This window comes from Haematobia irritans, chromosome 5 (genome assembly GCF_050003625.1).
Source record: "Haematobia irritans isolate KBUSLIRL chromosome 5, ASM5000362v1, whole genome shotgun sequence".
Lineage (NCBI taxonomy): Eukaryota > Metazoa > Arthropoda > Insecta > Diptera > Muscidae > Haematobia > Haematobia irritans.
Window position 1 is genome coordinate 145,694,361 of NC_134401.1, and position 26,948 is coordinate 145,721,308.

Below are 26,948 nucleotides of genomic sequence, written 5' to 3' on the forward strand. Positions count from 1 at the left end.
CTACAAAATCTATAGACTGAAAATTTAAGTCGGCTAATGCACTATGGTGGAACACAATGTTAGTAAAAACCAGTAAGGCAAGTCTAAAGTCGGGCGGGGCCGACTATATTATACCCTGCACCACTTTGTAGATCTAAATTTTCGATACCATATCACATCCGTCAAATGTGTTTGGGGCTATATATAAAGGTTTGTCCCAAACACATACATTTAAATATCACTCGATCTGGAAGAATTTGATAGACTTCTACAAAATCTATAGACTCAAAATTTAAGTCGGCTAATGCACTAGGGTGGAACACAATGTTAGTAAAAAAATATGGGAAAGATTTAAATCTAAAGCAGTTTAAGGAAACTTTGCAAAAGTTTATTTATGACTTATCGCTCGATATATATGTATTAGAAGTTTAGGAAAATTAGAGTCATTTTTACAACTTTGCGACTAAGCAGTGGCGATTTTACAAGGAAATTGTTGGTATTTTGACCATTTTTGTCGAAATCAGAAAAACATATATATGTCGAAATCAGAAAAACATATATATAAATCTGAACCGATTTCAACCAAATTTGGCACGCATAGCAACAATGCTAATTCTACTCTCTGTGCAAAATTTCAACTAAATCGGAGTTAAAAATTGGCCTCTGTGGTCATATGAGTGTAAATCGGGCGAAAGCTATATATGGGAGATATATCTAAATCTGAACCGATTTCAACTAAATTTGGCACGCATAGCTACAATGCTAATTCTACTCCCTGTGCAAAATTTCAACTAAATCAGAGCAAAAAAATTGGATTCTGTGGTCATATGAGTGTAAATCGGGCGAAAGCTATATATGGGAGATATATCCAAATCTGAACCGATTTCAACCAAATTTGGCACGCATAGTTTTAATGCTAATTCTACTCCCTGTGCAAAATTTCAACTAAATCGGAGTTAAAAATTGGCCTCTGTGGTCATATGAGTGTAAATCGGGCGAAAGCTATATATGGGAGATATATCCAAATCTGAACCGATTTCAACCAAATTTGGCACGCATAGTTACAATGCTAATTCTACTCCCTGTGCCAAATTTCAACCAAGTCGGAGTTAAAAATTGGCCTCTTTGGGCAAATGAGTGTAAATCGGGCGAAAGCTATATATGAGAGCTATATCTAAATCTGAACCAATTTGGCTGGTATTTTGCAAGTTTTCCGAGACCCATAAAATATTCGGATGTACGGAATTTGAGGAAGATCGGTTGATATACACGTCAATTATGACCAGATCGGCGAAAAATATATATGGCAGCTATATCTAAATCTGAACCGATTTTTTCCAAAATCAATAGGGATCGTCTTTGAGCCGAAACAGGACCCTATACCAAATTATAGGACAATCGGACTAAAACTGCGAGCTGTACTTTGCACACAAAAATACATCAACAGACAGACAGACGGACAGACAGACAGACGGACATCGCTAAATCGACTCAGAATTTAATTCTAAGCCGATCCGTATACTAAAAGGTTGGTCTATGATTACTCCTTCTTGGCGTTACATACAAATGCACAAACTTATTATACCCTGTACCACAGTAGTGGTGAAGGGTATAAATATGGGAAACATTTAAATCTGAAGCAATTTTAACCAAACTTCGCAAAAGTTTATTTATGATTTATCGCTCGATATATATATGTATTAGAAGTTTAGGGAAATTAGAGTTATTTTTACAACTTTTCGACTAAGCAGTGGCGATTTTATAAGGAAAATGTTGGTATTTTGACCATTTTTGTCGAAATCAGAAAAACATATATATGGGAGCTATATCTAAATCTGAACCGATTTCAACCAAATTTGGCACGCATAGTTAAAATGCTAATTCTACTCCCTGTGCAAAATTTCAACTAAATCGGAACTAAAAATTGGCCTCTGTGGTCATATGAGTGTAAATCGGGCGAAAGCTATATATGGGAGCTATATCTAAATCTGAACCGATTTCAACCAAATTTGGCACGCATAGCAACAATGCTAATTCTACTCCCTGTGCAAAATTTCAACCAAATTGGGGTAAAACTCTGGCTTCTGGAACCGTGTTAGTCCATATCGGGCGAAAGATATATATGGGAGCTATATCTAAATCTGAACCGATTTCTTCCAAAATCAATAGGGATCTATTCTGAGCCAAAATACATACTTATGCCAAATTTGAAGTCGATTGGACTAAAACTGCGACCCAGACTTTGATTACAAAAATGTGTTCACGGACAGACGGACATGGCTATATCGACTCAGGAGCCCACCCTGAGCATTTTTGCCAAAGACACCATGTGTCTATCTCGTCTCCTTCTGCGTGTTGCAAACATATGCACTAACTTATAATACCCTGTTCCACAGTGTGGAGCAGGGTATAAAAATGACATTTTCTGTGAAAGTAAAATATTGAAAAAATGTTCTATGTAGAAAAAAATCTTGGCAAATATTTCTATACAAATAAAATTTTGACAAAATTTTCTGTAAAAATAAGATCTTGACAAAATTTTTTAGAAAACAAAAAAATTAACAAAATTTTCTATTTAGAAAAAAATTTACAAAATTTTCTATGTAAATAGAATGTTGACAAAATATTCTATAAAAATACAATTTTGGCAAATTGTCTATAGAAATAAAATTGTGACAAAATTTTCTGTGGAAGTAAAATATTGACAAAATTTTCTACGTAGAAAAAAATCTTGGCAAAGACTTCTATACAAATAAAATTTTGACAACATTTTCTGTAGAAATAAGAACTTGACAAAATTTTTATAAAACTAAAAAAAAAATTAACAAAATTTTCTATTTAGAAAAAAATTTACAAAATTTTCTACATAAATAGAATGTTGACAAAATATTCTATAGAAATACAATTTTGGCAAAATTGTCTTTAGAAATAAAATTGTGACAAAATTTTCTGTCGAAATAAAATTGTGACAAAATTTTCTGTGAAAGTAAAACATTGACAAAATTTTCTATGTAGAAAAAAATTTTGGCAAAGATTTCTATAAAAGTAAAATTTTGACAAAATTTTCTGTAGAAATAAAATCTTGACAAAATTAAAAAAAAAATAATAATTAAAAAAATTTTCTATTTAGAAAAAAAATTTATAAAATTTTCAATATAAATAGAATGTTGACAAAATATTCTATAGAAATACAATCTTGGCAAAATTGTCTATAGAAATAAAATTGTGACAAAATTTTCTGTTGAAATAAAATTGTGACAAAATTTTCTGTGGAAATAAAACTTTAACAAAATTTTCTATGGAAATACAATTTTGAAAAATTTTGTATAGAAATGAAATTTTGAGAAATTTTCTATAGAAATGAAGTTTTGACAAAATTTTCTATAGAAATAAAATTTTAACAAATTTTTCTATAGAAATAAAATGTTGCTAAAAAGATAAAAATAAACCCCTTCATTTATTTTTTTAACTCGGTACCATATATAATCACATCGGTCAAGATCGCATAAATGTCGAGTTTCCTTGTCATTTTGTTAATAATCTTAATATATTTAAATGACCAGTTTAATTCCATGCATATAACTGCATGAGACTCATCACCATAATGGCTTCCTTGTAATCGTTGTCACTAATCTAACGAAGTGTAATGAATCTAATGTTAAATCTAATAAAAATCAAAATAATGACATGACAAACGACAAATGGCATACGACAAATGCTTATAAAATAATGATCAGATAGCTTAACAACGATTATTAGGGATTATATTTTTTCTCTCCCTCCCAGATAACAAATAAAGGGGGGAGATTAGTAGCATTGGAAATGCTTTGAAGTGACAAATGCAAAATGTCATCAGTGATCATGTCCAGAGTAGTAAAGTCCAGATAGAAAATCGAATTAATTTCCAACTATACTCTCTGTCCATTTTACCATAAAGCAAAGCTCTATGTAATTATCATTCATCTTAAGCAAAGTCTTCCCCACTATCCACCACCCCTCCTCCCAGAAATGCCAACGTAGGTGGACATAATGCTTATGGCTCTTATACATGCATTATCCATTCACATTGTAATGCATTCTATTGTCAGCGATTGTATTGGCCGTAGTTTTGTCTTTTGGATTGGTAGCAATTTGACACAGCATGAAATCGTCATGTTAACGCATTAATCTTATCCAGCTTAGAGCTAAACTCTTAAAGCCATGGTTCAAAGGCTGATTAACATAACCGCCCGCAAACCAAAGATCACCATCCTCCCTCACTCTCTCGCTCTATCTTTGCCTCTTGCGTTAAATAATAATAAAATGCCGCCAATAGTAAAACTAGAAGTATATTATGATCCATATGAATGGGTAGAGGCGTTTTTAGAAGAGACACACATATAACCATTTTGTTAAAGTTTACTCCATTGTTAGAGTGATTTTAATTTTAAAAAAAAAAAACTTGTGCCGCCATCAGCGCCGCCAGTTGGTTTTTTTTTTTTTGTTTTTCATTGATTCATTCATGGCATACAATTACCTGATTATTACATGAAATATAGTGCAAAATTTGCCATTGGCGGAAATGCTCGAGGTGGAGGGTGACACATAACATATTTGAGGACAGTGATGAGAAATACGCAAATATGGCTCGAAATTTCCTATATAAAAATTTTTTGCTTACGGCTGAAAATTTTCTATATAAAAATTTTATAGCATTCGACCCAAAATTTTGAAATTTATCGCATTGGGCTTAAAATTATCTATACATGCAATTTATGGCATTCGGTTCAAAATTTTTTATAACAAAAAATTTATCGCATTCGGTTCAAATGATGAGAAATAAGGATATATGGCTCGAAATTTTCTATATAAAAAATTTTCCCTTATGGCTGAAAATTTTCTATATAAAAATTTTATAGCATTCGACCCAAAATTTTGAAATTTATCACATTGGGTTTAAAATTTTCTACACAGAAAATGTAACGCATTTGCCTCAAATTGTCTATACATGCAATTTATCGCATTCGACTCAAAATTTTTTTTATAACAAAAAATTTATCGCATTAGGCTCAAAAAAAATTTTATGCTTCTCAATAGTTTTTGGCTTAAAATTTTCATTCAAAAAATTTATGGCATTTGGCCCAAATTTTTCTATATAGAAAATTTATAGCCTCAGATTTTCTATATAAAATATTTATCTCATGGCACTCCAAAAATTTTATACAGAAATTTTATCGCAACAGCCACAAAATTTTCTATACAAAAAACCTATCGAATGCAGCACAAAATTTTATATACAAAAAATTTATCGCATTTGCTTCACAATTGTATGTATGGAAAATTATCAAAAAATTTATGACATTTGGCCCAAATTTTTCTATATAGAAAATTTATAGCCTCAGATTTTCTATATAAAATATTTATCTCATGCGACATAAAGATTTTTATACAGAAAATTTATCGCATTTGCTTCACAATTGTATGTATGGAAAATTATCAAAAAATGTATTTCATTTGGCCCAAATTTTTCTATATAGAAAATTTATAGCCTCAGATTTTCTATATAAAATATTTATCTCATGCAACTCGAAAATTTTTATACAGAAATTTTATCGCAACAGCCACAAAATTTTCTATACAAAAAAACCTATCGAATGCAGCACAAAATTTTATATACAAAACATTTATCGCATTTGCTTCACAATTGTATGTATGGAAAATTATCGCATCAGACTCAAAATCTTTATAAAGAAAAATTATAGCACTCGTCTAAAACTTTTCTATACAGAAAAAATTTGTATACAAAAAGTTGATCGTATTCTATTCCAAATTTCCTATACATCCTATATATACTTTATCCCAATCGGCTCAAAATTTTCAATGCAGAAAATTCATCATTTTATATACAGAGAATATATCATAACAAATTCAAGAATTTCTAGTTAGAAAATTTATCGGATTCATCTCAAAATTTTCTTTACATAAAAGAAATCGCAAACGGATCAACATTTTTTATACAAAAAATTTATCGCATGGCCCACAATTTTATATCGCATCAGTACCAAAATTTTCTATATAAAAAAAAAATTAATTTATCGCCTCAGATTTTCTATATAAAATATTTATCTCATGCGACTCGAAAATTTTTATACAGAAAATTTATCGCAACCGCCAAAAAAAATCTATACAGAAAATCACATTCGATACAAAAATTTCTATAAAGAAAATTTTTCGCATTTGGCTCAAAATTTTTTATAAAGAATATTTCTCGCATGCGCTTCAAAATTTTGTATACGAAACATTTATCGCCTGGGGCTCACAAAATTGTTTCTGTACAAAAAATTTATCTCATTCGGTTCGAATTTCTCTATACAGAAAATTTATCGCATCGGACTCAAAATTTTTTGCACAGAAAATTTATCAACTTAAAATTTTCTATACCGAGACATTATTGCATTCGGCTTAAATTTTACTATATACAGACAATTTATTGCAACACACTCAAAATTTTCTGTTCAGCAAATTTATCTCATGCGACTCAAAATGTTCTATACAAAGCATTCATAGCATTGGGCGCAAAAATTCTATTGCATCCGTTTGGCTCAAGGTTTTTTATACAAAAATTTCATCGCATCAGGCTAAAAGTTTCTATACCAAAAATTTTTCGATACGGAAAATTTATTCCATTCGGCTCACAATTTTCTGTACAGAAAATATATCGCATCTGGATCAAAATTCTATATACAGAATATTTTCTATTAATCTATTCAGAAAATTTAATACAGAAAAGCACATTCGACACAAAAATTTCTATAAAGAAAATTTTTCGCATTTGGCTCAAAATTTTTTATAAAGAATATTTCTCGCATGCGCTTCACAATTTCGTATACGGAACATTTATCGCCTGGGGCTAAACAAATTTTTTCTGTACAAAAAATTTATCTCATTCGGTTCGAATTTCTCTATACAGAAAATTTATCAACTTAAATTTTTCTATACCGAAACATTATTGCATTCGGCTTAAATTTTACTATGAAGAAAATTTATCGCATTCGAGCCAAATTTTACAATGAAGAAAATTTTATAGAATTCGGCTGAAAATTTATTGCATTCCACTTAAAATTTTCTTTATAGAAAATGTATCGCATTTGGACTCAAAATTTTCTATCTAGAAAATTTATGGCATCGGATTCAAAATTTTCTATACCAAAATTTTTTTATGTATGGAAAATGTATCGCATTCGGGTCAAAATATCTATACAGACAATTTTTTTATTTTATGTATGGAAAATTTATCGCATTCGGCTCAAAAAATCTATACAGACAATTTTTTTTATGTATGGAAAATCTATCGCATTCGGCTCAAAATGTCTATACAGACAATTTATTGTAACACACTCAAAATTTTCTGTTCAGAAAATTTATCTCATGCGACTCAAAATTTTCTATACAAAGCATTTATAGCATTGGGCGCAAAAATTCTATTGCATCCGTTTGGCTCAAGGTTTTTTATACAAAAATTTGATCGCATCAGGCTAAAAAATTTTCTATACCAAAAATTTTTCGGTACGGAAAATTTATCCCATTCGGCACACAATTTTCTGTACAGAAAATATACAGCATCAGGATAAAAATTCTATATACATAATATTTTCTATTAATCTATACAGAAAATGTATTGTATTTGGCTCAACATTTGTATACAGAAAATTTATAGATTTCGGCTAAAAATTTTCTATAGAGAATAGTTTTTGGCTCAAATTTTTCATTCTGAAAATTTATGACATTTGGCTCAAAATTTCTATAGAGAATAGTTTTTGGCTCAAATTTTTCATTCTGAAAATTTATGACATTTGGCTCAAAATTTTCCATACAGAATATCACATTCAGCTAAAAATTTTCTGTGCAAAAACTAATAATAATAAAAATTTTCTATAGAGGATAGTTTTTGGCTCAAATTTTTCATTCTGAAAATTTATGACATTTGGCTCACAATTTCTATAGAGGATGGTTTTTGGCTCAAATTTTTCATTCTGAACATTTATGACATTTGGCTCAAAATTTTCCATACCGAATATCACATTCAGCTAAACATTTTCTGAGCAAAAACTAATTCGTTCAAAACTTTTTCCATCCACAATTTTTATCGCATTCGATTCAAAATTTGTTATACAGATATTTTTATCGCATGCGGTTAAAAATTTTGTATACAGAAAAATTATCGCACTCGAATAAAAAATTTCTCTACAGAAATCGTATCGTACTTGATACAAAATTTGTCACAAAAATTTTCTATACAGAAAATTTATCCAAATCGGCTCAAAATTTTCTATAAAGAAAATTTATCGCATTCACCTCAAAATTTTCTATCTGGAAATTTTATTGCATTGGGCTCAAATTTTACTATGAAAAAAATTTATCGCATTCGGCTCATTGTATTCTATACTGAAAATTCAATGCATTCCACTCAAAATGTTCTAAACATTTATCGCATGTGGCTCAATTTTTTTATAAGAAAATTTAAAGCATACGACTCACAATACTCTACAATGAAATTTTATGGCATCGGTTTCAAAATTTTCAAAATTTTATTGAATACGGCATAAAATGTTATATACTGAAAAATTATCGTTTTCGACTCAAGATTTTCTATGCCGAAAATGTATCGCATTGGGCTCAAAATTTACCATACCAAAAATTAGTCTGCAGGAAAAATTTATCCAAGACGGCTCAAAATTTTCTATGCAGAAATTTCGACAAACAGAATAAAATTTTCTATCAAGAAATGTTATCGCATTCAGCTAAAAATGTTCACACAAAATAATATTAAAATTTTTGAACACAAAATTATTGTCAAAAAAAATTTAAATTAAACAATTAAATTAAACAATTTTTTTTAATATAACAAAATTGATTGCAAATGTGACAAAATATTACTAAAGTCGTAATTGTATTTACAAATTACGTTGTTAGCTCAAATTTAAACACAATTTTAATTATATTGACAAGAAAATTAATTGATATTTTTTGTGTGTTCTTTATAGAAACTTAGCTCAACATTTTCTTCAAATCAAAATTTTCTATCTAGGCATTTTATCGTATGTCGCTCAAAATTTTTGTGTATAGAAAATATACTCAAAATGTTCATCGGATCAAAATTTTCCATCCAGATATTTCATCGGAATTTATAGCATTCACCTCGAAATTTTCTATATATTATTTATATTAATATTCTTTATAGAAAATTGGTCACATTCGACTTCAAATTTTTTATACAGAAAATGTATCGGTTTCGGCTCCAAAATTGTCCATACAGAAATCTTTTATATAAAAAAAAATCGTACGTGATTAGAATCTTAAATCTTCCATTTCATACTAGTTCACTCCAATACCCACTGTGCCACACTTTCTGTTAAAAGTCTTTAACCAAAAACCCATATGTTTTTGCTCATGGAAAAATAAAATGAAAACAAAAAAAAATTGTAGTAAAAACTATTTAACAATCTTCCATAGTAGTTTGGAGTAATAAATGTTAAAAATATACGACATACGTTCAAATTCAATTGTTAGATTGAATATGAATGGCGATTCGCGTGAAGTGTGTGTGGGCTTTAATTATTTGAAGGCATATTTATCACCAAACGAATGAACGAACGAATGAATGAATTGCATGCGATTTCAAAGCGATTCCAATACAATGGAGCTCACGATATTCTCACCCTTCACTATGATGTGACTGGAGCTCCTCCAGCTGATGTTTGCTAATGTGGCTTTTTGGTAGATGTGATGGGCCCTCATTTACTCCCGTCACAATAGACGATTTGTCATTTTGATTTTTTGTTCTCTTTTTTATTTTTCTTGTTGTTAGGAGTCAGCCTTGCTGTCTGATGAGCATAGTCTAGTATTATAATGTTGTAATAATTGCCATTGTTATTAACAAATTGCTTTCGATTTCAATTAATTATTTGTCAGATTAGTATCCAGTTTTACATCATCACTTTTGTGTGCCCGTATACCAGGTCTAACGCCCCAACAGAGACAGCTATGCACTGAATCACCAGATGCATTGATAGCATTGGGCGAGGGTCATCAATTGGGTGCCCATGAATGTCAGTATCAGTTCAGAGGCCATCGATGGAACTGTTCGGAAGTATGGAAGAGAGATGTCTTTGGACATGTCATGTTTGTTGGTAAGTAAAAGAAATAAGGCAACAATTAATGGTATATAAATTGAGATGTAATAAGAATTTAAAGAAGATATTTTTTGAGGGTCTATTTAGGAAAAAAATAAAATATTAACATTAAATATTAAAAATAGAGAAGAAATGTAAAAAATTAAAAAAAAAAAATAAAAAGTAAAATTTTTAAAATCTATAAAAATTAGTTAAGAAATGAATTTAGAACCAAAAAAATGTTTTTTTATTAAAAAAATGGACGTCCTATTTTGAAAAAATTTAAATATTAAACATCAAAAATTAAAAAAAAAATAAAAATAAAAATAAATCTATAAAAATGTGTTTCGAAATGAATTTAAAATAAACAAATATTTTTTATAAAAAAAAAACGGAAGTCCTATTTAGAAAACAAATTTAAATATTAAAAATAGAAAAAAAAAATTGAACAATATAATAAAAATAATAAAAAAAAGTAAACTCTATAAAAATAAAAAAAAAAATCTTATTAAAAAAAGTTTAAGGCCTATTTAGAAAACAAAATATAAATACTAATAATATAAATTAAATGTAAAGAATTAAAAAAATAAAATTGGAAAATCTATAAAAATGAGTTAAGAAATGAATATTTTATTAAAAAATGGAAGTCCGATTTAGAAAACACATTTAAATATTAAAAGTAGAAGAAATTTTAAAAAACGAAAAAATAATAAAAAACAACATTGTAAAGTCTATATAAATGTTATACGAAATGAATTTAAAATAAAAAAATATTTTTTTTATTAAGAAAATATTAAAAAAAAATAAAAGGCCTATTTAAAAAACAATATATAAATACTGAAAATAGAAATTAAATGTAAAAAGTAGAAGAAATTTTAAAAAACGAAAAATAATAAAAAACAACATTGTAAAGTCTATATAAATGTTATACGAAATGAATTTAAAATAAAAAAATATTTTTTTTATTAAGAAAATATTAAAAAAAAATAAAAGGCCTATTTAGAAAACAATATATAAATACTGAAAATAGAAATTAAATGTAAAGAATTAAAAAAAAATAATAAAAAATAAATATTTAGGGCACAAATTTAAAAGATTAGCATTAAATATTAAAAATAGAGAAGAAATGTAAACAATTAAAAAAATAAAAAGTAAAATTTGTAAAATATATAAAAATTAGTTAAGAAATGAATTTAAAACCAAAAAAATATTTTTTATTCAAAAAATGGACGTCCTATTTTGAAAAAATTTAAATATTAAACATTAAAAAAAATAAAAATAAATCTATAAAAATGTGTTACGAAATGAATTTAAAATAAAAAATATTTTTTATTCAAAAACGGAAGTCCTATTTAGAAAACAAATTTAAATATTAAAAATAGAAAAAATAAAAAAATAAACAATACAATAAAAATAATAAAAAATTGTAAACTCTATAAAAATATTTTTATTAAACATTTTTTTTTTATTAAAAATATTTTTTATTAAAAAAATATTTTTTATTAAAAAAATTAAGGCCTATTTAGAAAACAAAATATAAATACTAAAAATAGAAATTAAATGCAAAGAATTAAAAAAATAAAATTGGAAAATCTATAAAAATGAGTTAAGAAATGAATTTTTATTAAAAATTTTTTTATTACATTTAAGTCCTATTTAGAAAACACATTTAAATATTAAAAGTAGAAGAAATTTTAAAAAATGAAAAAATAATAAAAAACAACATTGTAAAATCTATATAAATGTGATACCAAATGAATTTAAAAAAAATATATTTTTTTTATTAAAAAAATATTAAAAAAAAATAAAAGGCCTATTTAGAAAACAATATATAAATACTGAAAATAGAAATTAAATGTAAAGAATTAAAAAAATAATAAAAAATAAAATTGGAAAATCTATAAAAATTAGTTAAGAAATGAATTTTTTTATAAATATTTTGTATTACAAAAATGGAAGTCCTATTTATAAAACTAATTTAAATAAAAAAATAATAACATTAAAAAAACTAATAAAAAACCAAAATTGTGAAATAAATAAAAATGTGTTATTAAATGAATTTGAAATAAAAAACATATTTTTTTAATAAAAAAAATATTCTTTAATTAAAAAAATATTTTTTATTAAAAAATGGAAGTCCTATTTAGAAAACCAAATATAAATATTGAATATAGAAAGTAAATGTAAAGAACTAAAAAAAATGATAAAAAATAAAATTGGAAAATCTATAAAAAATGAGTTAAGAAATGAATTTTTTATTAAAAACTATTTTTATTAAAAAACGGAAGTCCTATTTTGAAAACAAACTTAAATATTGAAAGTAAAAAAAATTAGAAAGGTAAAAAAGTAATTCAAAATAAAATTGTAAAATCTATAAAAATTTGTTACGAAATGAATTTAAAATAAAAAAATATTTCTTTTATTAATAGTTATAAATAAATTATAAAAATTATAAAATTATTATAAAGTTATTTAAAAAAAAATATTTTTTTATAAAAAAATGAAAGTCCTATTTAGAAAATATTTTAAATATTAAAAGTAGAAAAAATTTAAAAAATAAAAAATTATAAAAAAATAAAAGTGTAAAATCTATTAAAATGTGTTACAAAATGAATTTAAAATAAAAAATATTTTTTTATTAAAAAAATATTAAAAAGTTATCTTTTATTAAAAAATATTTTTTATTAAAAAAATAGAAGTCCTATTCAGAACAGAAATTTAAATATTAGGTTAGGTTAGGTGGCAGCCCGACGTATCAGGCTCACTTAGACTATTCAGTCCATTGTGATACCACATTTAAAATTTAAATATTAAACACAGAAAAAAAAAAATAAAAAATAAAATTCTAAAATTTATAAAAATGTGTCTTGAAGAGAATTTAAAATAAAAAAATGATTTTTTGTTAAAATTTTGTTAGAATAAAATAGAAAAAATGGAAACAAATAACAAAAACTAAATTGTAAAATCTATAAAAATTATAAATGAATTTAAAATAAGAACAAAATATTTTTTTTTATTACAGGATCTCGAGAGGCTGCTTTCACATATGCCATAGCTAGTGCTGGAGCTACACATGCCGTGACGGCGGCATGTGCTCGTGGAAATATAACCCTGTGCGGCTGTGATGTTCGACATAAACCCACCTCCTCAAGTCGAGGTTTACAAGCCAAATTTGAAAATGGTTTAATAGGAGGCCAACAGCCATGGAAATGGGGTGGCTGTTCGGCGGATATTGAATTTGGCATGAAATTTGCGCGAAAATTTTTAGATGCCAGAGAAATTGAGGGTGATGCCAGAAGTCTTATGAACCTGCATAATAATAGAGCTGGAAGGAGGGTATGATTGAAAGAGGGTACCATAAAACTCGAAATTTATTATGATTTTTTTTTAATATAAAATAGATTGGAAAATTATAATAAATCAATGATAAAAGTTCCAACACTGATAGACAAAGTTTCGTTATATCAATGAAATGTGTCATCCAAAATTAAGCCAATTCATTAATGCAACGGAGTTTTTCATTAATATGATGAATTTTCTTTAAAAACAACTAAAAGTTTCATACTATTAACGAAAGTTTTCAATCCCAGCAAAAAACATTTGGAAGTTCTTCTAAAGGCACAACTCTAAAAGCGCTTCTAAAAAGGTTTTTCCAAAAAGGTTCTTTATTTTAACTACACAGGAAGTTCTTTTAATTAAATTTTTTATAACTCATTTTTTTTTTAATATTTTTAATGTGTAATTTTAGTTTCTTTTTGTTTCAAATAGTTTAAAAACGGAGTAATGATTAATAAAATAATACAAATTATTTAAATTCTATATTTATTCTATATAATAACAATTGCGAATTTTTATATAATAAAAAAGTATTTGAAGTCAAACGTTTCAGACATGCGATGCGAAATTCATAAAAATTTATAATAATTATTTATTTAGCAAACTATCACAAAATTTTGTAATTCATATACCTGAATTCGGATCACACTTTAAGAAGAGATGCAAATTCAGTGCAACGGCTGTTGAAATTATAGATATCCTATGACAAGCCCATTTCTCAAAATTTTATTTCGACGTTTTTTCCTGGTATATTTTAATAAAAAAAAATTGTATCAATGAAAAACTATCACTGACTGAATTTTAATGATATTTTCTTTATGTGTACTTTTGAAAAAACTAACGATTTTCGTTTTAATATATATTTTTTAGCTTGTAAAAAATCTCCTAAAAACTGACTGCAAATGTCATGGTGTCAGTGGCTCGTGTGTCATGAAGACCTGCTGGAAGAGTTTACCCTCATTTCGTTTGGTGGGCGATGTTCTAATGAAGAAATATAATAAAGCCAAAATTGTTCAAGCCGCCAAAGGCAAACATGGACTGAAATTAGTTTTAAGCAAGTAAGATAACTCTCTCAAATTTAATCCTTACTGTTAATAACTTAAAAAAATTCTGTGTGTTGTTGTTTTTTTTAGAAAAAATCGTGCCGGCAAAGTGATGAATTTTCCCAAACGCATGGATTTGGTTTATCTACAAACCTCGCCCAATTATTGTGAACGCAATATCCAGGAGGGTGTCCAGGGTACTCGTGGTCGCGTTTGTAATCGCACCTTGCATGGTTTCCAAAGCTGTGATCTGCTCTGTTGTGAGCGTGGCTACAATACCCAACAGATACGACGTACCACCCAGTGCCGTTGCCAGTTCAAATGGTGCTGTCAAGTGCAATGTGATGTCTGTGAGGAAAACTATGAAGAGTTTACGTGTAAATAATAATTAAAACAAAAATCAGCGAACAAAAAAAACGAAATGCTTAAGATATAATAATGTTTTGCACAAATTTTGTAAATTTTAAAGAGTGAGATAATTTAGGCATGGAGAGTTTCCAAAAAAAAAAGCGTAAAACGAACCATACAACCGATAGGGAAAATATTAAAAAAAATTAAATTATTACAATACGAATGTTTAGAAGAATATCGGGTTTTATAATTTATTCTTGACCGTTAAAGTATTTGAAATCATGCTACCAATTATTTTTTTACCGCTCTCTAGATAAAAGTATTTGTAAATATATGGAAATACTTTGTATCTGCCCATTAATGAGACGTCAAACTATAGGTTTGAAATTTCCAAAAGTAAATGTATGCTTGGTGGAAATGAGACATTGTAGTGATGTAGATCAGTGGGTCTGTCCGTTGCTCTATTCTAGAAATTGCGAAATATGGACATTTAATTTTACCTTAACCCTTTCACTACCGATATCTCCTACAGAGGACATTCAAAAATCACCCCATAATCTAAAATCCATTTTTGTTTCGATTTATTTCTCGATGGTAAACTAAAATAGGGATTATTATCTTAATATGCTATAAATATTTTCAATATTGGTCGGTACTAAGAAGCATTTTTGTATTTTTTTTTTTTTTTTCAATAAACGACATGTTTCCAATTTTTTTATGAGTGGAATGTCATACAAAAAATATATCCGACATTATTCAATTTTTTCTTATAACAGTTACTATAGGCAGAGAGTATTAAGAAAACAAGAGAACGAAAATTTCTCTTCTACAAAAACAACAAATGTCAAACGTATAGATGTCGCACAATGCATGCAGCTTTGGTATAACCGACGTTGCGGTCGAAGCGCTCTTTTGATAAATTGTTTATAAAGGCATCGGCAGTTATAATTTCATTTTGTCTGCACGCAGAGAAGGAATATGATCACCTCAAACATGTTTCAAGGGCAAAATGTTATTTTTGTATGGTAACCATGTAACATGTTTGTCACTAAAATGTTATTTTCTCGTCAAATATAACATGCTTGCCAAAATCAGATACATGCTTTCCGAGAAAATAACATGGTTGCGAAAACCATATTACATGGTCACCACCCAAAAATAACATTTTGCTCTTAAAACATGTTTGAGGTGATCATATTCCTTCTCTGGGTGTGCCAAAAAATTTAATGGAATGAAAACATTTATAAAAAAGAACATTTGTTACTACAAAGTAGGTTTTAAATCCTATTTTCTTTACGTTTCGTGAACAGGGTGACGCCGACGCAAACTGTATGATATTTGAGAGAAGCGCCGACAAAAACTGCATGAGTGTGTAAATATAACCATAGCGATAGGCGGTAGGCGAAACATTTTTGCCGCAACGGCAAATACAATAAGCTTGACGGCGAATAATTCCCTTTTTCACGTTTCCTAGCGTTTTTGTTGTCAATACAGCATGCTTTGACAATATTAAACAATGAAGTTGAATAAAAACATACAATGGCTTATTATTTGTTGAGTTATTTCAAGAAAAAATAATCTACACGTGTCCAGGCAACAGGAATTCCTAGTGGTGAGTTAAAAAAATTGATAAGCGATGACAACACTATACCAGTTTTCGCCAAGGAGTTAGAATAAGTTTTAATTTAGCGACACGCCGCTAGCCGTCACGGTATTCCGTCGCGGATTTTGGGCTTCCCATAAGAAATACACGTAAATAAGTGTTCGCCTACCGCCTATCGCTATGGTTATATTTACACACTGACATTAGATAAATTTCCTCATGACTGCCACCTACTGTCGCAGTTTCGCTTGACAGTTTCGTCCTCTTGTTTTCTTAATACTCTCTGCTATAGGCTAAATCAGTGTTGCCAGAAGCGGGGGAAATTCCCTACGTGTAGGTTTTTATACCCTGCGCCACACTGTGGAACAGGGTATTATATGTTAGTGCATATGTTTGTAACAACCAGAAGGAGACGAGATAGACACATGGTGTCTTTGGAAATAATGCTCAGGGTGAGTCCCTGAGTCGATATAACCATGTCCGTCTGTCCGTCTGTCTGTGAACACATTTTTGTGATCAAAGTCTAGGTCGCAATTTAAGTCCAATCCCCTTCAAATTTGGCTTATGTTCCTAATTTGGGTCAGAATAGAACCCTATTGATTTTGGAAGAAATCGGTTCAGATTTAGATATAGCTCCCATATATATCTTTCGCCCGATATGCACTAATATGGACCCAGCAGCCAAAGTTTTATACCGATTTGCTTGAAATTTTGTACAAACATAACACTTAGTCGTATAGTCAAGTGTGCAAAATTTGATTGAAATCGGTTCAGATTTAGATATAGCTCCCATATATATCTTTCGCCCGATATGGACTAATATGGTCCTAGAAGCCAGAGTTTTGGCCCAATTTGTTTGAAATTTTGCACTAGAAGTACAATTAGTAGTGCAGTTAAGTGTGCAAAATTTGATTGAAATCGGTTCAGATTTAGATATAGCTCCCATATATATCTTTCGCCCGATGTGGACTAATATGGTTCTAATAGCCAGAGTTTTGGCCCAATTTGGTTGAAATTTTGCACAGGGAGTAGATTTAGCATTGCCAAATTTGGTTGAAATCAGTTCAGATTTAGATATAGCTCCCATATATATGTTTTTCTGATTTCGACAAAAATGATCAAAATACCAACATTTTCCTTGTAATCGCCACTATCTACAAAGTGGTGCAGGGTATAATAAAGTCGGGTATAATAAAGTTGTAGGGACGTAGAGACACAATGTAGGGACTTTTACACTCAGCACAATTTTTACATTTTGGTGGAAATTAGAAACCGGCCAGGCTTAATCTTTAACATTGTGAGATAACCACGGTTACCACTTGTGCCATAGGCTAAATCAGTGTTACCAGAAGCGGGGGAAATTCCCTACGTGCAGGTTTTTTCTTATAATATTTAGCGTCTTGTAGGGACGTAGAGACACAATGTAGGGACTTTTACACTCAACACAATTTTTACATTTTGTTGGAAATTAGAAACCGACAAGGCTTAATCTTTAACATTGTGAGCTAACCACGGTCACCACTCGTGCCAACAAAATCTACCAAAATTTGAGGAAAATCTTAACACAAATCTACCAAACAAATATTTCTATAGAAAATTTTGTCCAAATTTTATTTCTACAGAAAATTTTGTCAAAATTTTATTTCTATAGAAAATTTTGTCAAAAGTTTATTTCTTTAAAATATATTGTCAAAATTTTATTTCTATAGAAAATTTTGTCCACATTTTATATCTATAGAAAATTTTGTCAAAATTGTATTTTTATACAAAATTTTGTCGAAAATTTATTTATATTGAAAGTTTTGTCAAAATTTTATTTCGATAGAAAACTTTGTCAAAATTTTATTTCTGTGAAAAACTTTGTCAAAAGTTTATTTCTATCGAAAATTATGTCAAAATTTTATTCTATAGAAAATATTGTCAAAATTTTATTTTTATAGAAAATTATATCAAAGTTGTCTATCCAAAATTTTGTCAAAATTTTATTTCAATAGAAAATCTTGTTAAAATTTTATTTCTATTGACAATTTTGTCAGAATTTTATTTCTATCGAAAATTTTTACAAAATTTTATTTCTCTTGAAAATTTTGTCAAAATTTTATTCTATCGAAAATATTGTCAAAATTTTATTTCTATAGAAAATTATGTCAAAGATGTATTTCTATCCAAAATTTTGTCAAAATTTTATTTCAATAGAAAATCTTGTTAAAATTTTATTTCTATAGAAAATTTTGTCAAAATTTTATTTGTATAAAACATTTTGTCAAAATTTTATTTCTATCGAAAATTATGTCTAAATTGTATGTCTACCAAAAATTTTGTCAACATTTTATTTCTATATAAAATTATGTCAAAATTTTATTTCTATAGAAAATTATGTCAAAATGTTATTTCTTTAAAAAATTTTGTCAAAATGTTATTTCTATAGACAATTTTGTCAAAATTTTATTTCTGTGGAAAACTTTGTCAAAAGTTTACTTCTATCGAAAATATTGTCAAAATTTTATTTCTATAGAAAATTATGTAAAAGTTATATTTCTATCCAAAATTTTGTCAAAATTTTATTTCTATAGAAAATCTTGTTAAAATTTTATTTCTATAGAAAATTTTGTCAAAATTTTATTTGTATAGAACATTTTGTCAAAAATGCTGTCAAAATTTTATTTCAATAGAAAATTTTTTCAAAATTTTATTTCTATTGAAAATTTTGTCAAAATTTTATTTCTCTTGAAAATTTTCTCAAAATTTTATTTCTATAGAAAATTTTGTCAAAGTTGTATTTCTGTCAAAAGTTTTTTCAAAATTTTATTTCCATAGAAAATTTTGTTAAAATTTTATTTCTATAGAAAATTTTGTCAAAAATGCTGTCAAAATTTTATTTCAATAGAAAATTTTCTCAAAATTTTATTTCTATAGAAAATTTTGTCAAAAATGCTGTCAATATTTTACTTCAATAGAAAATTTTCTCAAAATTTTATTTCTATAGAAAATTTTGTCAAAATTTTATTTCTATAGAAATTTTTGTCAAAATTTTATTTCTATCGAAAATTTTTACAAAATTTTATTTCTCTTGAAAATTTTGTCAAAATTTTATTCTATCGAAAATATTGTCAAAATTTTATTTCTATAGAAAATTATGTCAAAGTTGTATTTCTATCCAAAATTGTGTCAAAATTTTATTTCAATAGAAAATCTTGTTAAAATTTTATTTCTATAGAAAATTTTGTCAAAATTTTATTTGTATAGAACATTTTGTCAAAATTTTATTTCTATCGAAAATTTTTCAAAATTTTATTTTTATAGAAAATTATGTCAAAATTGTATTTCTATCAAAATTTTTGTCAAAATTTTATTTCAATAGAAAATTTTGTTAAAATTTTATTTCTATAGAAAATTTTGTCAAAAATGCTGTCAAAATTTTATTTCTATAGAAAATTTTGTCAAAATTTTATTTCTATAGAAAGTTTTGTCAAAATTTTATTTTTAAAAAAAATTTTTCAAAATTTTATTTCTATAAAAAATTTTGTCAAAATTTTATTTCTATAGAAAATTTTGTCAAAATTGTATTTATCTTGAAAATTTTGTCAAAATTTTATTCTATCGAAAATATTGTCAAAATTGTATTTCTATAGAAAATTATGTCAAAGTTGTATTTCTATCCAAATTTGTGTCAACATTTTATTTCAATAGAAAATCTTGTTAAAATTTTATTTCTATAGAAAATTTTGTCAAAATTTTATTTGTATAGAACATTTTGTCAAAATTTTATTCCCATCGAAAAATTTTCAAAATTTTATTTTTATAGATAATTATGTCAAAATTGTATTTCTATCAAAATTTTATTTCAATAGAAAATTTTGTTAAAATTTTATTTCTATAGCAAATTTTGTAAAAATGCTGTCAAAATTTTATTTCTATAGCAAATTTTGTCAAAATTTTATTTCTATAGAAAGTTTTGTCAAAATTTTATTTTTATAAAAAATTTGCCAAAATTTTATTTCTATAAAAAATTTTGTCAAAATTTTATTTCTATAGAAAATTTTGTCAAAATTTTATTTCTATAGAAAATTTTGTCAAAATTTTATTTCTATAGAAAATTTTGTCAAAGTTCTATTTCTATAGAAAATTTTGTCAAATTTTTATTTCTATAGAAAATTTTGTCAAAATTTTATTTCTATAGAAAATTTTGTCAAAATTTTATTTCTCTTGAAATTTTTGTCAAAATTTTATTTCTATCGAAAATTTTTACAAAATTTTATTTCTATAGAAAATATTGTCAAAATTTTATTTCTATAGAAAATGTTCTCAAAATTTTATTTTTTCTAAAAAATTTTCTCAAAATTTTATTTTTCTAGAAAATTTTGCCAAAGTTTTGTTTCTATAGAAAATTATGTCAAAATTTTATTTCTATCTAAAATTTTTTCAAAATTTTATTTCTGTAGAAAATTTTGTCAAAATTTTATTTCCATAGAAAATTTTGTCAAAATTTTATTTCAGTAGAAAATTTTGTCAAAATTTTATTTCAGTAGAAAATTTTGTCAAAATTTTATTTCAATAAAAAATTTTGTCGATATTTTATTTCTATAGAAAATGTTGTCAAAATTTTATTTCTACAGAAAATTTTGTCAAAATGTTATTTCTATAAAAACTTTTGTCAAAATTTTATTTCTATAGAAAATATTGTCAAAATTTTATTTCTATAGAAGATGTCATAATTTTATTTCTATAGAAAATGTCATAATTTTATTTCTATAGAAAATGTTGTCAACATTTTATTTCTATAGAAATTTTTGTCAAAATTTTATTTCTATTGAAAACTTTGTCAAAACTTTATTTCTATCGAAAATTTTGTCAAAATTTTATTTCTAAAAAATTTTGTTAAAATTTTTTTTTCTATAGAAAATTTTGTCAAAAATTTATTTCTATAGAAAATTTTGTCAAAATTGTATTTCTCTTGAAAATTTTCTCAAAATTTTATTTCTATAGATTTTTTTCTCAAAAATTTTTTTATAGAAACTTTTTCCTAAATTTTATTTTTATAGAGATTTGATCTACCAAAATATCAAGAATTCTACCAATCTACGAAAGAGAAAAAATCTACAATTTTTTGTAGAATTCTTCCAACTGTGACACCGAGTTGGTAATACAAATTTATTTTTACGTAATATACGTTGCATTTTCTTATGTTTTAAAATAATAAAGCGCAGTACAAAACCATTTTGGTTTTGTAAATTTTATTTAAATTCAACCAAAAATATTGTAGTAATTTTTTGGGAATTTAGGGGGAAGTATGGAACTTTTTTTGTTCTTGTAGGGTAAAACGAAAATTTTCCCTTGCAACACTGGGCTAATTAGCACTTCTTTTCGTAAAATAATTTGATCATTTTTCTGAGGAAATTTTAGACCAATGAATTGTTTGTAATAGCAGGTTTAATTCGGTAGTGAAAGGGTTAATGAATGCTGCATAAGCGTTATGTTCATATAGAGTCACCTCTTTTAGATATTCAAAAATCTTGAAGATTTTCGATAGGCCATTCGCGATCTTTCTCACGAAGTGTGAACTTGCAGGTTTTTAGGATATACTAGCAGACTTTAGTTTTTTTGTAAAAATCTGCCAAGTAGTTCGCTGGTATATAAAGTGAATACTGAAGTGGTCTATAGTCATTTATTTCCTATATTTCCTACAAATTTCCAATATTTGATACATTTTCTCAAAATTTTTTCCAATTTTTTCCAAATTTCCTACATTTTGATATAATGACAAAAAATTAATAAAATCTGAGTATAGGCCATTTTCCAATTTTTCCCATTTTATTTTTAAAAATACAAAAAAAAAAAGAATTTTGCTAATCTGTTGATTCGGTTTTGGGGATACAGAATTTTAAGCAATGGAGAAAAATTCAACATTTCTGATAATCCGAAATGATGTTTAGAGTAATATTCCAAAGAATAGGCAAAATAACTTTTCCTTTATATTTCTTTATATACAAGTGGTCTATGCCATGGTCAATAATTACGTATAACGGGAATAAATTTATCGCTCTGGCTCTCCAGAGTCTTCGTGAGGACTTAAGATAAATTTTTCGCGTATAGGGTCTTTAACTCCGCATGCGAGGATTTTTCTTTGCTCCTTTATCGGTATATTTTATCCAAAAAATAATACGATTACTTTACATATTTCCGGTCGAGGAGTCCATTTATGAAAGTCTGTCTGTCCGGCCATCTGAAAATATCGGATATTATTATATTCTCTCGTTATTTCATTTTAACATAGAACAAAGCACTTTTACTAACACACAATAAATTTTGCACCGAAATTATATTCCTGAAATTTTGAACAAAATACTCCAATAATGCATGGCATCCATATGTTTACTGGGATATTTTTAAACATTTTTTTTATATGTTTCTTCGGTTGTATTTTCCCTTTAAAGCTAAAACAAATGCTCGAATATAAAAATCGAAAATACTAATATGAAAAAAAATATAAAATAAAAACGAACAATTGTAATTTTAATTTATTTATGATAATTTTAGTTAAAATTAGTAATTACTAAAGTAGCACAAACAACAACAAAAAAAAAAACACAAACGATAGAAGCTAAATTTTAAGTAAACACATTAATTCTATGTAATTTATAGCACACAATGTATAGAAGAAAAAAAAAACAGGAAACACAAACAAAACAACACCACACCAGACCTTTTTTTATAAATATAAATAATGTAAATATTATAATTAATAATTGTAATAATAATAAATTTTAAATCGAGATATAACACAAATTGTATTGACTTCAGGGCAAATTGGTCATATTTTTTCATTTCATCTTATCTTCGTTTCCTTCAAATGGGATTGGTGAGCTAATAAATAAAATCAATAGAGATATTCTAGGAACTAAAATCATTGCCATACATTGAAGTATAGTTTTAATGGCTCTCTGATAAAGATCTAATTACGAGTGTCGTGTCTTAAGAGCAGTTTGCATTTTAATTCTGAATCATGGCGTTGGAAATATTGCAAAATGCAAATGCTTAGGTGAAAAGTGTCAGTTCAGTGATTTACAAGACACGATCGCTAGAGCCCCCCCTCACTCACCCCACAGACATTGTATATGAAGACCGCTATGTATTTGCATATGTGTGGGTATATGCACACGAGTTACGTACCCTCACATCCGTATGTGTACTTCCCACCCTATTGTAGCTGGCAAAAATAACGATGTCAGCATAATAATGAAAAAATATTTAAATAGGGCGATGGATCAATGAACGATATTAACATCGTCATCGAATTCATCGCTACTAACAATAATATATTAAAAACCAATTAGAGTTTTTAAGTTAGTCTTAAGATTCAAGTTAATGAATAAAGATTGAAAACTTAAGTTTTCAAAGTCGTTTTATTTTTTTCTCCTAAGAGAAATACCCTCAACATAATTGGCGCAGTCACGGAAATTAAATTCTAAAGAATTTAATTGAAAAGAACCATAAAAAATATATACCGACTAAACGATTGAAAGCTTGAAAAACAAAAACAAAACATATACCGGCTAACCGATTGACAATTTTCATAAAAAAGCAACTACAAATGGTTTTAAATTAAAATATTCAACTGTGAACAATGAAATAAGAAACCATCAACAACAGAAAAGAATTTAAGTGACAAATTGCTTTAAACCAAACGATCACTGTGAAATAACAGAAAAAAAAGACATTTGATATTGTGAGCCAACAAAATGTCCAGGCAAGAAGAATTCGATTCAAATCGAAATTTGAGTGAAGAAAATGGAATACAACAAATGGCAGAAGTCATAAGGCGACAAGAAAGTATTATAAACCAGCTACAGTTACAAATGCAGCAACAATCGCAACAACAACCACAACAAGTTCAGCAGTGGGATCAGGAGCAGTTATGTCTATCCCCAAAGGACATTTTAACTCAGTTTAGGCAGCTAAAGCCGCTAGATGAGGATCACTCAACAGTAGCCTTTATTTCAGCGGTGGAGTCGATAATAAGCCTATGTCCGAAGAACAACAACAATTTTTTAAGACTGGCAACGTCGATCATCATAAACGAAAAAATATTGGGAGCGACAGGAAATTATGTTAGAGAATTAGGACCAGATGCAACGTGGGACCAAATAAAAACCAAACTGATAGACTTCAACAGACCAAAGATGACATATGGCGATATCTTCAATAACTGTCGTCAAGTTAAAGTAAGAACCTTAAGAGAATTATTTAATTTTTTTGAAAAAGCTAAATATGATCTAAGTCAAGTTTATTTGTTCGATGTAACGAGACCGGTAATGTACGAACCAAGTAGGGTTGATAAAGATCTTGTAAACGTTTTAATCGAGAAAATATGTAGATATACCATTGAGGTCTCATATAGACCAACATAGTAGTTTAAATGAAGTGATTAGGAGATATGCACAAATAGGGGCCTTGGACGACCCAAGAGCCATTCATTACAAACATAAAATTAAACAACAAAATAATAACTATCAACAAAAAATTAACCAACAAAATAATAATTATCAACATGAAACTAACTATGACACTTACAACACTAACCAACAATACAATAACTACCAACAAAAAATTACCCAACAAAAGAATAACCATCAGCATAAAACTAGCTATAACACTTACAACACTAGCCAACAAAAACATAACTACCAATACAACACTAACCAACAAAAACCGACACAAACTAACAGCATGAATATCCAACAAAGAAATACCTATATTCCTAGACAAGGATCTAACCAAACTAGAAATTCTTATATGAGCGTCGATAGTAGTACTATTAGTAGACCAGTGTATATGGAAGTGGACACTATCGAAGAAGAAAAAGTAGAAACGAATAACGAAGTAAATTTTTTGATATTGCCTCAAGAGCAAAACTACCCATAATATCCCTAACAATAGGAAAACAAAAAGTCAGATGTCTGGTTGATACAGGTTCAACCACTAGCATTCTAAAACAGGGTATTCTCAAAGAAGATTACCCAATGACTAGAATAAAAAGTCCATGGATTTATAGAACCCTTAACGGTACCAAAGAAATTAAATACGTAATTGTAACCCCTTTTCCAAAAGAATTAAAATGTGAAGGTAATTTGCAATGGAAAATAATAGACTTTTCTAATAAAAATTTTTTCGGCATAATAGGACAAAATTTTCTTATACCGTTCAAAGCGAAAATAAACACTGAAGTAGGATTCGTAGAACTATTAAATCAAAAATTATACTTCGAAGAGTATATATACCCAGAATATATGAACAACATATGTACTCTTGAAACAATAGAACACAAAAATCGTGAGAAGTTTGATTTGAGCCATCTCAACAAAGAAGAAACATTACAAACCACAAAGTTACTGAATGAATTTAAAGATCTCTTCTTTAAAGAAGGAGATAACCTATCAGCAACACATAAAGTATTTCATGAAATAGTAACAACCATAGATAAGCCTATATATGCAAAAATGTACCGATATCCACAAATACATGAATCTGAAATAAATCGTCAAATTGAAGAGATGCTTAATCAAAATATTATTCAAAAAAGTAACTCGCCGTATAATAGCCCACTATGGATCGTAGAGAAAAAAATGGATAATTCAGGAATAAAAAAATATAGAATAGTTATAGACTATAGAAAACTAAATGAATTCACAGTGGATGACAAATACCCTATCCCTAACCTAAATTCATTGCTAGACAGACTTGGTAGAGCTCAATATTTTACAACTCTTGATCTAGCCAAGGGTTTTCACCAAATTCTAATCAGGGAAGAAGATCGAAAAAAAACAGCCTTCTCAACTCCTTCCGGTCATTATGAGTTTGTTCGAATGCCTTTCGGGCTGAAAAATGCCCCTTCCACATTTCAAAGGCTAATGAATGAAGTCCTTAAGGACTACATTAATAAAACATGTGTTGTCTATATGGATGACATTCTTATATTTAGCACATCGCTTCAAGAGCATATGATAACCTTGAAGAAAATATTTAAAGTGTTGCAAAACGCTAAACTAAAAATTCAAGTAGACAAATGCAATTTCCTAAGAAAAGAAACACAATTCCTGGGTCACTTATTGACCGCTAAAGGAATAAAACCAAACCCCGATAAAGTCTCCATCATCCAAAAATTAAAGTTACCCAGTACTGTAAAACAAATAAAATCCTTTCTCGGAATGACAGGATTCTATAGGAAATTTATAAAGGATTATGCAAAAATAGCACATCCAATGACAACATTCTTAAAAAAAGGCAAATCCATAAATATTAATGATCCAGAATACATAGTCTCATTTGAAAAACTTAAAGATTTAGTAACCAAAAGCCCTATACTAAGGTATCCAAACTTTCAGAAAAAATTTAAAATCACTTCAGATGCCAGTAATTTTGCTATAGGGGCTGTTCTATCTCAAGAAGGACACCCAATTGCTTATGCATCTCGTACATTAAACAAAC

General features: G+C 27.4%; 1 protein-coding gene across 1 annotated transcript in view; it reads left to right on the top strand.

The window, feature by feature from the left end:
• The window catches only part of Wnt2 (Wnt oncogene analog 2), a 110,736-nt gene extending 92,680 nt beyond the window's left edge, over positions 1-18,056 (top strand). The window contains exons 2-5 of the mRNA XM_075312792.1: positions 9,931-10,148; positions 13,153-13,466; positions 14,337-14,524; positions 14,600-18,056. Coding sequence (XP_075168907.1) covers positions 9,931-10,148; positions 13,153-13,466; positions 14,337-14,524; positions 14,600-14,894 — 1,015 coding nt within the window. The 3' untranslated portion in view covers positions 14,895-18,056. The remainder of the gene's footprint in view (positions 1-9,930; positions 10,149-13,152; positions 13,467-14,336; positions 14,525-14,599) is intronic.
• Positions 18,057-26,948: the final 8,892 nt, after the last annotated feature.